Source organism: Globicephala melas, chromosome 1 (assembly GCF_963455315.2).
Source record: "Globicephala melas chromosome 1, mGloMel1.2, whole genome shotgun sequence".
Lineage (NCBI taxonomy): Eukaryota > Metazoa > Chordata > Mammalia > Artiodactyla > Delphinidae > Globicephala > Globicephala melas.
This window is the reverse complement of record NC_083314.1, coordinates 14,770,136-14,782,453: the sequence shown is the minus strand read 5'-3', so window position 1 is coordinate 14,782,453 and position 12,318 is coordinate 14,770,136. Positions and strand designations below refer to the sequence as shown.

The following is a 12,318-nucleotide window of genomic DNA, read 5'->3' as shown; positions in this document are numbered from 1 at the left end:
AGATAAATAAGAAATCAGAATTATGCCTTTCCATCTCCTAGTCTGCTTCTCTTTGGTTCTTGCTCAAATCAGTCATCACTGCTTGAATTATTTTAATTTTATTTTAGATGATATATCTGGGAAGTGGATTGTTTTTTAATTTAATGCAATCCTTGCATTTCATGCACACCGTCATATTTCAAAACTTTATGTAGAAAATAAGGCTGGTTCCTGAACATTTCTTAGCATGCTCAGTGATCACTGTGCCTTTATATAACATGGGAAATATTTGCTACAAGTATCTCTGTGCTTCCATCCTGCATTATAAGCACATAAAATCCTCTATAGTTGCTTTACTTCTAGGAGTTGACATAATATAGCACCATTTCATGTATAGGTCTTAAGATAATGAGCAATCTGTTATAAAAGGTCATTGGCATAGTGCAGAGCTTTTAGGATGTTGTGAAAGGTTGAAATATTTACCACCCAAGCTGGTATCAAGATTCACTTCTTGGGTGTCATTGTCTTTATCACTTCTAGTAACAGGAGTTAGAAAGTTCTAGAAAAGTGTAAGATACTGAAGGGAGAGGGAAGGCCTTGAGTACTTGCAGCGTAATAGAAAAGACCTAGCAGGGAAATTATGTGACGTCAGCAGAACAAACAACAATAATTTGGGATTCGAGAGGGAAGCCTGGAGGAAAGAAACTATGGGCCACGAGGGTTTTCTGTGATTCACCATTTTATATAAATACAGTAGGAGAGTGATTTGTGTGATTGATATAAATGTAAGAGAAAGCAGACTTGATAGCCCCAGCAAGAAAGGAGGAAAACAGTCCTCCAAAAAAAAAAAAAAAAAAAGTGTGTCTCAATGGAAAGCTGTAAAATCAGAAGTCCTGTTTTTCTCACCATGGTTAGGCACAAAATCAGAATTATTATGTCTATTTCCAATATTAGAATTATAACTTCACTGGGTTAGAAAAGGCCTAAAAGGTTTTATGATCCAACACCCTGCTTGATATATGAACGGCTTCCTTGGTGTTTCTGACAAGTGTTTCTGTAGTCTTGATAGGAATTCTGCTCAACTCACTACTTTCTAGCAGGGACCTTTTCATCAAGTTTCTCACTACCTCTCTCTCTAGCTCTCTCCCCATTTTAATAAAAACACAGATTAAAACGCACACACATACAAAACGAAATGTGTGCCTTAATAAGTGTATTAGTTCCTCTAACAGATCACCACAACTTGGTGGCTCTAAACCACGCTTATTTATTCTCCTACAGTTCAGGAGGTCAGTGGTCCATGATCAGTTTCACCAGGTTATTGACAAGGTGTGGACAGGGCCACTCTCCCTCTGGAGGCTCTAGGGGAGAATCTGATACCTGGCCTTTTCCAGCTTCTACTGTGGTGTTCCTTGCATCCCTTGGCGCATGGCACCTTCCTGCATCTTCAGAGCCAGGCCTGTACCATTTTGCTTCACTGGCGACACTGCCTTCTTTTTCCTTTTCCTCCCTCTTATAAGGACACTTTTGATTTCACTGAAGGCCCACCTGGATAATCTAGGATACTGTTCCCATATCAAGATCCTAAATCACAGCTGCAAAGTCCGTTTTGCCACACGAGGTAACATTTAGGTTGCAGGGTTGGACTACCCAGATATCTTTGGGACCGTTTTGCTGCCTACCACAATGAATATATAAGCAAGGTCAAGAAATATAACTTTGCATCTGTCCCAGTCGCTCTCCCTTCCCTTCTCACAAAAGTAACCCCTATCCTGTCCTGACTTTTATAGTCGTCACTTCTGTATGTTTTATAGTGGTTTTGTTACTAAGTGTGTATCCCCAGACACGATAGTTTCATCTTGCCCTTTAAAAAACATTGTTTTCTCCTTATGGACTTTTAAAGTCTCCTTTACTCTAAAAGTTCCTCTTTAAGATTTTGTGTTCTTATAGTTTATCTATTGCAAAAGCCAGGGCATTTGCCCTGCACAGTTCCCCAGAGTCTGGACTTTGCAGTTTATATCCTCCAGGGGCAGCTCATCATGTTTCTCTGCCCTTTGCGTCTTCTGCAAACCAGCAACTGGATCCAAAGGGCTTAATCAGATTCAGTTTCTAGACCTACAGGTGGGGTGCCGTTCTTTGGGAGACATGTAATGTCTGGTTGTCTCACTTTTTGTGATGTTAGCAGCCATTGGTACTCATTCCTTAAATCCGTGGTGATTTGTAATTTTAACCTTTCTTTTTTCATTCAGTAGTTGGGATACTTATACACAGAGATGCTTTCTCTCCTCTCTTATTTGGTTACCAGTGATACAGACTGAATGGGAAATGTGGGATAAATGCTTGATTATTTCTGTTTATTCACCAGTTTTCAAGATAAGGAATCAGCACCCTATCTTTTTTTAATGTCATTATAAACACATGTATTTAAACATAATCAATAGATTTCAGTCAATTGTAATTCTTTTTAAAGTTTAAATTGTCCCATTTGAGTCAGCGGGAACCTCTTCAAGTCAGCGTCTGGAATCTTTTTGAATGACTTAATAGTTGTACATACTCCCCTTCCTATTTATTCTGACAAGGTGTTCATATTCATCCTAAATATTTCCTGATTGGGGCCTGGAATCTGATTACAACTTGGGTGCTACTGGTACCGAATACTGCATACCTGGGTGGCCGTGCTTCCTGAACCCCTTCAGTGGAACAGAGCTAGGAACGCAGACACACACACTATAATCCTGATTGTGTGTGTGTGTGTGTCTTTTGGGGATATCTTGTTACTTAGTTTTTTGGTAAGTGTTTTCTATGGATTTTTAATTTTGCCATGTAGTTGCTCTTTTTTTTTTTTTTTTTTTGCGGTACGCGGGCCTCTCACTGCTGTGGCCTCTCCCATTGCGGAGCACAGGCTCCGGACGCTCAGGCCCAGCGGCCATGGCTCACAGGACCAGCCGCTCCGCGGCATGTGGGATCTTCCCGGACCAGGGCACGAACTCGTGTCCCCTGCATCGGCAGGCGGACTCTCAACCACTGCGCCACCAGGGAAGCCAGCTCTGTTCTTTTATGTGCAGATTTGGAGAGATTAAAAGTTTTTGCTGTCACCACTGCCATCCTCCTGGAATACAGTTTACTGATTTTTAATCAAAACTTTATGATTGGCACCTTTTTGAAAACGTTAAGTTTGACTATCTATGTTAATCAAAAGCCATTGTGCCTTGACAATCAACCAGGGTTCTTCGGTATCTCATCTGATTGTAACTGAGAAGATCACTGTTTTAGACTCCTTATAATTGTATATAAAAATGTGGAGATGCAAATTATCTTTTAGAAAATAGACTTTTGCTCACTTCTCTGTCTTTTTCATCATATTATGTTTCAGTCCTTTGGTGATTAGAGTCACGTCGTCTGTATCGTTACTGCCCCTCTTCATGTAGGCAGCTTACTAACACTAAAGAAAATCAACATCTGTGTCCCACAGAAAAGGTTACTCTGAGTGTTGGTTTATAATATGTACCAGATTTGACTCTGTATATGCTTTATTTATGTCTAATATTCAATTCCGTCCTCAAAATAAGATTTGGCATCATTGAGAAAATAGTGCCAAGAATGAGCTACAAGTCCTGAAGACAGTTCCTAAACAGAGCGTGGGCATTCTGGAGTAGCTTTATTGCCACAGTAATGGATAATTTTACCATAGAGAAGGGCAGTGCCTTATTCCAGGTAAGAAGTACAAACAAAATCTTCTTTTGCAATGGCTCTAAGTGTCACTGAATTTTGTGGCTATTGGTATAAGGATATTTAGCTGTCTTCCCAGAGTAAGTGATCTGAGCTAGACATGTCCCTTTAGGGTCGTACTTCATGGAGGAAAATATTGGAATTGAACAAAAGGGTTCTATTTTATTATTAGATGTTGAAACTTAATATATGGGTGACGCTATACGTATCATTGGAACTTTGGTAATCTTTTGGAATCTTGATCATTTTAGAATAGCATTTGTTTGTCTTATTGTCTAGTTTAGTGATTCTCAACCCTGGCTTGACCATAGGATCACCTAGATTTAAAAAAATACAGATGTCCTGCATCCAGTCCAATTTTCTGATTTAATAGGTCTGGGCTTGGACCCAGAAATCCTAGGTTTTTTTTTTTTTTTCTTAACAATTCACTCGGTGTTTTTAATGTTCAGCTTTGTACTGTCTGGTTAGTTCATAAACCTGTGATTTCCATTATTAAGTTTAGCTGGTTCCCATTAGCACAAATAATGGGAAAATTTCCTTTAAAACATAAAGTTAAAAAAAACCCCAAAACCCAGTACCAACAACTAGAGTTAAATAATTATATAAAGTAATGCCAGTTCTACTGAGCTTTGCATAAATGTATAAATTTAGCCCGAAGAACAAAACAGAGATTAAAGCCACAGAGCCAGAACTTGAACTGGGATCCTTAATGGAGATTAATATTTTCTTCAGCAGTCTGCCAGCTGAATCATGGTCTAATTAAATAGTTCAGATTTAGTGAGTTTGCATTTAAAGTATTAGCAGCTCCGAGAATGGGTAAAGCTAAAATGAGTTAGAATCTTTTCTATAAATGGGAAGTTAAATTATCATAGTAATTTGATTAAATCATTTTTAAATCTCTCAAGCTAAATCACCGCCTTTAAAGAATAGTCTGAAGTCTTAATTGCTGTTTGTGAGCATATCTCTCTGCTATTTGTTCTCGCCTCATTTCCTGTGACATCCTATAATATATCTCCCGCCAGGCAAGAGCAGTGGGGAAGGAAAGACTTGGAGTTGGGGCTGAGGTGACCGTACTTCAAGCATTTCAAGACCTGCCATGTCGGAGAAAGAAAGTTATCCTGTATTGTTTCAGTAGTTAGAACCAGGACCAAAGGATGGAAGTTAGAGGCAGATTTGGGAAAATATGAAGAGGACACTTCTAACAAGTAGTTCTGTTCCTTGTGAAGTAGAATGCTCTCCATGTAACTGGCAATGTCTTTATTAGAAATGTTGTAGGAAAGATTCTTGCTGAAGACGCAAAGTTGAATGAGATGAGCTTAAGAGAACGATTTCAGTTCTTTAAAAAAAAAAAAAAGGAAATGCCATGTCCGGTGTTATAAATCCTGGCAGCACACTTCGATTCAAAGACACCAGAGTTTAAGCCTACTCTGACACTTCCTAGCAGCCACCTGCCTTGCAGGTGGCAATGTTCATAAAGTGCTTATCAGAGGCGTCACCCAAAACAGGTACTTAAGAAATGGTATATTTATTATATTTATTCTGCTTTAAAAAATTTTTTTTTCTTTCTTTCTTTTTTTTTAAAATTTTTTGGCCACACTGCGCAGCATGCGGGGTCTTAGTTCCCTGACCAGGGATCAAACCTGTACCTCCTGCAGTGGAAGCACAGAGTCTTAACCACTGGATGGCCATGGAAGTCCCTATTCTGCTTTTTAAAATCAGTATATTTATTCTGCTTTTTAAAAAATCAATCTGTTTGGAAAACCGCTATTTTGATTTAATTTTATCTGTAAAGACTACAGTTCCTTTTTTCCTCATCCATTTCTTCCCCACTGTTTCCACTTAGAGTGTTAACGTTTAGTCCCCAGATAGGTTGGGTGAGTCTACTTCATCCCGGTTCCCTTATGTACAAAGGTCAATCTTCTGTGTATCTAAGCACTCACCGTTACTGTGTGTCCATGTCCACCATTTTCCCCTGAGAGTATTTAAGTGCAAACATAGAAATAACAAATATCAGAGCATGTTGTTGTCACCTCCGTGACTGTTTTTTTGTCACTTTCATTACCGCCCCCTTAGACAACTTTGGAAATTCCGTGTGCTTGTTTCTAAGAGAAGACACACAGGAAGTGGATGGATTTGCTCTGCTGAAAGGAACCAGATTGCAGGAAAGCCTAGGTAGAAGCAGTCCATCGGAAAGGCCAGGGTTCGTGTTGGAGAATGTCTGGAGTTCCACTCCAGGACACCACTGTCAACGTTTCCCACCCAGAAGAATTCCTTCTTTTGGCCCCACCAGGCAGGAATCGAGTCTTGAGCAGTAAACCCTTATAAGCAACTATATTCCAGAATATTCAAAACTCTTTTAAAGAAATGTGTTATTAACCACCTCATGTAAATGGTGGTCAATTCGCCAATGATATGATGAAACGATTTTAAAATGACCATGTTAAAAAAAAAAAAAGCAGTAAAGAAAATACGAAGAAGTTTTAAAAACCTTTATTGGTTATAGCCGTTGATCTTTTAAGTACCTTGCCGTAATTTTTTTAATCGTATGTTTAGCTACTTGATTTTAAATTACATTTCCTCTCTCTTTTGGGGCATGTGATCTGATATTTGAATGATATGAAAGATTAGGCTAGGTACATATATCTCAGAGCTCTGCATTCTCAGAGAACTAGAATTATTAAACATGAAGAATCCCCCAAAGACGCCGTTATGTGTAATTAACAGATAAACTGTCATCAGAATCAATAAAACGTGCTAAATGATTCAAACTTGTATATAATTAAGTGTCTGTTTTAGAGCTAGAACTGTAACTTTTATTTTTTCCCCACATCTCACATTTCTCGCAAGAATAATTGTGGCAACCCTGTTAACCCTTTCCTTGCTTGACTGAATTAGATTTTTAAATTAGTCACTTAAGGGCAAAGTTCACCTTCACAAATGTGAAAAGTATTTCAGAATTCATTAATCTAAAGTCTGCAGAGAAGCAGGCTATGTCAGGATGTTTTAATGAACTGTTAAGAGTACACTAAAAATTCTAAAAAGATGAGCAATGTATTGTGATATCTGTACAGTCTACCACTGAGCATAGTGTTAGATTCGGTGTGTTTACATGGAGTTCTTAAAATTTTGGTTATCAACTTTTTTTTTCCCCTTTTGGGACATACGGGCTTTTTGAGCACAAGGTCTGAATTTTATACAACGTTACATAGAATAATTTTTTGATAGATGGCCTTTTATAATTGAATGAATGAATAAATACACGAATGAGGTAATGAATAAAACAGCCAAGACTGTTATCTGTTAAAGTGTTCACTTGCTCAGTCTCAGGAGGAAAGAAACCCACATGTTTGAAATAAAGGCTTTTTGTAGTAATTCCCATGTTCTAAGCCAGTATTGTAAATTATCTACTGCAGTGAAATTTAGAAAAATAAAATGGAGATTTTGGCAATGTGAGAGTCTCTGAACAAATCACAGTGTAGAGAAGTTCAGTAATAAGGTTTAAGTTTCATAACTCGAATCAACGTATTTTTTATTATTGTTAATGTTGTTTATCTTTCTGGCCTTGTACAGACTCCATGCACATAGAAGACGTCGAAGCCGTTCAGAAGCTTCAGGATGTCTTACACGAGGCCTTGCAGGATTATGAGGCCGGCCAGCACATGGAAGACCCTCGCAGGGCCGGCAAGATGCTGATGACGCTGCCGCTCCTGAGGCAGACCTCTACCAAGGCCGTGCAGCATTTCTACAACATCAAACTGGAAGGCAAAGTCCCCATGCACAAACTTTTTTTGGAAATGCTGGAGGCCAAGGTCTGACTAAAAGCTTCCCCGGGCATCCTATCCTGCACGCCGAAAAAGGGAAAAATAAACCCAAGAGTGATGTCAAAAAAACTTAGAGTTTAGTTAACAACATCAAAAATCAAGTAAGACTGCACTGATCATTTAGCAGCAAGACTATGAAGCAGCTTTCAGATTCCTCTGTATCCTCCTGATGAGTTTTTTTCTACCTTAATCTCATCTCTTCTCCGTTTCTTTTGCTCTTTATTTTTTTTTTCTCCCGCCCTATTCTCTTTCTCTTTCGTTTCTTGCTTCCTTCATCGCTGGTTCCCCACTCTCTCCTTTCCTTCCTTCCTTCCTTCCCTCCCACCCTCCTTCCTTTCTTCTACTTTCCTCCCTCTTTTCTCATTCTTCCCCTTTCTTTTAAATTTTAATAGCTCTGGTTATAAGAAAATGTTGCTGCCTTTCCTTTCTTTTCCTTTCCCTCCCTCCCTTCTTCCTTCCTTCCTTCCTTCTTTCCTTCCTTCCTTTCCTTCTGCTGCTGAACTTTTAAAAGAAGTCTCTAATTGGAGAGTGATGGAAGCCAGCCCTGCCAAAGGATGGAGATCCATAATATGGATACCAGTGAACTTCTTGTGAACCATAACATCCCCAATGACTAAGGAATCAAAGAGAGAGAACCATGGCACCTAAGAGTACAGTGCAACATACACAAATTGACTGAGTGCAGTATTAGATTCCACTGGAGCAGCCTCTAATTAGACGACTTAAGCAACGTTGCATCGGCTGCCTCTTATCATTGCTTTTCCATCTAGATCAGTTACAGCCATTTGATTCCTTAATTGTTTTTTCAAGTCTTCCAGGTATTTGTTAGTTTAGCGACTATGTAACTTTTTCAGGGAATAGTTTAAGCTTTATTCATTCATGCAATACTAAAGAGAAATAAGAATACTGCAATTTTGTGCTGGCTTTGAACAATTATGAACAATAATGAAGGACAAATGAATCCTGAAGGAAGATTTTTAAAAAATGTTTCATTTCTTCTTACAAATGGAGATTTTTTTGTACCAGCTTTACCACTTTTCAGCCATTTATTAATATGGGAATTTAACTTACTCAAGCAATAGTTGAAGGGAAGGTGCATATTATCACGGATGCAATTTATGTTGTGTGCCAGTCTGGTCCCAAACATCAATTTCTTAACATGAGCTCCAGTTTACCTAAATGTTCACTGACACAGAGGATTAGATTACACCTGCAGTGACTCCGAGTGGTCACGTATGTAAGCACCACACGTGGAACACAGATCCGTAGAATGATCAGGAGCGCCCCTCTCTACCTGGGAGGTCCAGTTGCCGTAGGATTTCTAGCTGCCACGGTGGTTAGGAATGAGATGCTGCCTGTTTGCCAAGTTACAGACCTTTTCTCAGAAGGAGCTGTGAGCCAGTATTCACCTAAGAGGCAATAAGGCAAATGCCAGAATTTGAAAAAAAGAAAAAATCATCAAAGCAGACGCCTGACCAAATTCTAAAACCTAATCTCTATGGGTTGATTCATTTAGGAATGTTTGTTTAAATTAATCTGCAGTTTTTAACCAAGAGCTAAGCCAATCTATGTGCTTTTCAACCAGTATTGTCACAGCAAGAAAATCAGTCAGGTCCCAGACTGTTAAGAGGTGTAATCTAATGAAGAAATCAATTAGATACCCCCCAAATCTACAATCGCTGAATAACCAATAAACAGTAACCTCCATTAAATGCTATACCAATGGACCAGTGTTAGTAGCTGCTCCCTGTATTATGTGAACAGTCTTATTCTATGTACACAGATGTAATTAAAATTGTAATCCTAACAAACAAAAGAAATGTAGTTCAGCTTTTCAATGTTTCATGTTTGCTGTGCTTTCCTGAATTTTATGTTGCATTCAAAGACTGTTGTCTTGTTGTTCGTGTGGTGTTTGGATTCTTGTGGTGTGTGCTTTTAGACACAGGGTAGAATTAGAGACAATATTGGATGTACAATTCCTCAGGAGACTACAGTAGTATATTCTATTCCTTACCATTAATAAGGTTCTTCCTAATAATAATTAAGAGATTGAAACTCCAAACAAGTATTCATTATGAACAGATACACATCAAAATCATAATGATATTTTCAAAACAAGGAATAATTTCTCTAATGGTTTATTATAGAATACCAATGTATAGCTTAGAAATAAAACTTTGAATATTTCAAGAATATAGATAAGTCTAATTTTTAAATGCTGTATATATGGCTTTCACTCAATCATCTCTCAGATGTTGTTATAAACTCGCTCTGTGTTGTTGCGAAACATTTTGGTGCGGACACGTTTCCAAAACTATTGCTACTTTGTGTGCTTTAAACAAAATACCTTGGGTTGATGTTTCATCAGCCTAGTGCTAGGAATACTGTGTATCTATCATTAGCTATATGGGACTATAATTGTAGATTGTGGTTTCTCAGTAGAGAAGTGACTGTAGTGTGATTCTAGATAAATCATCATTAGCAATTCATTCAGATGGTCAATAACTTGAAATTTATAGCTGTGATAGGAGTTCAGAAATTGGCACATCCCTTGAAAAATAACAACGGAAAATACAACTCCTGGGGAAAAAAAAAGGTGCTGATTCTCTAAGATTATTTATATATGTAAGTGTTTAAAAAAGATTATTTTCCAGACAGTTTGTGCAGGGTTTAAGTTACTACTATTCAACCACACTATATATATAAATAAAATATATACAATATATACATTGTTTTCACTGTATCACATTAAAGTACTTGGGCTTAAGGAGTAAAGGCCAACCAACTGAAAACGCAAGATGGGGAGATGTAAAAAGAACGAAGAACAATTTTTAGTTTTCAGTTTAATTGACTCTCAGCATTGCAAGAGAACAAGTATCTCACAAATAGGAAACACAACTAAAATTTAGATCTAAAAGAACTACACGGGCTTTAGGGTAAATGCTTCATCTTAAACCTCGCTTGAGGTAAGTTTTTTTCAAGTTTCAAGCAAGACCATTTACTTAATGTGAAGTATTGGAAAGTTATCAAGGTGTATGTTTTAGCCGTATGATTTTAATTGTAATTTTGCTTCTTTTAGGTTTGTTCTTATTTAAAGCAATATGATTGTGTGACTACCTGTAGTTACACTTGTGTTTCAATCAGATCAGATTGTTGTATTTATTCCACTATTTTGCATTTAAATGATAACATAAAAGGTATAAAAAATTTAAAACTGCTATTTTTCTTATAGAAGAGAAAATGAGTGTTGGTGATTGTATTTTAATTATTTAAGCGTCTCTGTTTACCTGCCTAGGAAAACATTTTATGGCAGTCTTATGTGCAAAGATCGTAAAAGGACAAAAAAAAATTTTAACTGCTTATAATAATCCAGGAGTTGCATTATAGACAGTAGTAAAAAGAATAATAATAATAAAACCTTGTCTATAGCTGTAGATGGGCTTCACATCTGTAAAGCAATCAATTGTATATTTTTGTGATGTGTACCATACTGTGTGCTCCAGCAAATGTCCATTTGTGTAAATGTATTTATTTTATATTGTATATATTGTTAAATGCAAAAGGGAGATATGATTCTGTAACTCCAATCAGTTCAGATGTGTAACTCAAATTATTATGCCTTTCAGGATGACGGTAGAGCAATATTAAACATGCTTCCACTTTTGATTGCTCCTTTGTACGGTGTTTTCTTTTTTCACGCTCCCTCCCCCACCACAGAACCAAATCAGTAAACACTGCCCTTTGTTGCTTGCATTCAAAGAGTATCTGAGAACCTGTTCCCTAAAAATAAAGTGGGAGGTTAAAGAAGAGCTATATAAAGGCTTGTCAGAATGAATTCTAGGGTGCCAAGAGACATTTTGCATATTTAAGAGTATGCAAAGTGTCTCAGGCACATTAGAATTCATTCTGACAAGCCTTTATATAGCTCTTATTTAATCTTAAAGCATCTCCACATCATTCTGCATTACTCCAAATTGTCGCCTCTATGTCAATGTCATAACAGAAAACTTTCCCCCTATTTTAAGATCCTATTAAAATCTGCTAGAGATACCTATTATTTCCCTCCATCCACAATTAAATCAGGCGCTGGCTCTGAGCGTGGCAGCCAGCTGAGCTCCAGAGTCCTCGGAGCAGCGCTGAGCGGAGTGGCCGGCAGGATTTCCTGAACAGGGCAGCGGCAGAGCTTCTAGATCGGTGAGCCTGAGGACGGGGCGCTGTCTTGGAACTCAGGAGGGTTAAACAGCACTGCTGACAGCAAGTGGCTTCCCCTTGGCTTTTTTGCCGGGAGAGACGAGGGCCCTTGCCGCTCAGGGTCAGCTATTCTCCCACGGGCCCCTCCTGGAGCCGTCACCGAGGTGCTAATATGTGCTTTCTTGGCTTCTCTGCCTATCTGGACAGTGTCCTGTCATTGTGTTTGCCCACCGTGTTTCTCACCTTTCCGAGGTGGCTGGTTCTCTAGAGAAGCAAGCTGGTGACACAACAGCCCCCCCTCCCCCCCCCGGCACTGCATCCGATTCAGGGGTGTGAGATTACCTAAATCACTAAGATGCACTAGTTGGCCACAGAACTCAAGACTTGTCTTTCCTATTCGAGTGTCCTTTGAGTGGCAGTAGCCCAATGTAGAATCTGACATGTTTTATTATGGATAGTTTCAAAATATTTGGGTAAAACTGAGACCATGCAAGAGACAAACCTAAGAAGGAAAATCATGCCTGTAATCTTGCAGTAGGTCCTCATTTAAAAGTATGTGTTCTACACACACACACACACACACACACACAGAGACACA

At 38.4% G+C, this 12,318-nt stretch overlaps 1 protein-coding gene across 24 annotated transcripts in view; it reads left to right on the top strand.

The window, feature by feature from the left end:
* Positions 1 to 11,182, top strand: part of ESRRG (estrogen related receptor gamma) — a 640,838-nt gene extending 629,656 nt beyond the window's left edge. For all 24 annotated transcript variants that reach the window (XM_060296399.1, XM_060296971.1, XM_060297084.1 and 21 more), the window contains one exon: positions 7,279 to 11,182. In XM_060296399.1, the coding sequence (XP_060152382.1) occupies positions 7,279 to 7,523 (245 nt within the window). In that variant the 3' untranslated portion in view covers positions 7,524 to 11,182. The remainder of the gene's footprint in view (positions 1 to 7,278) is intronic.
* The last annotated feature ends 1,136 nt before the right edge of the window (positions 11,183 to 12,318 follow it).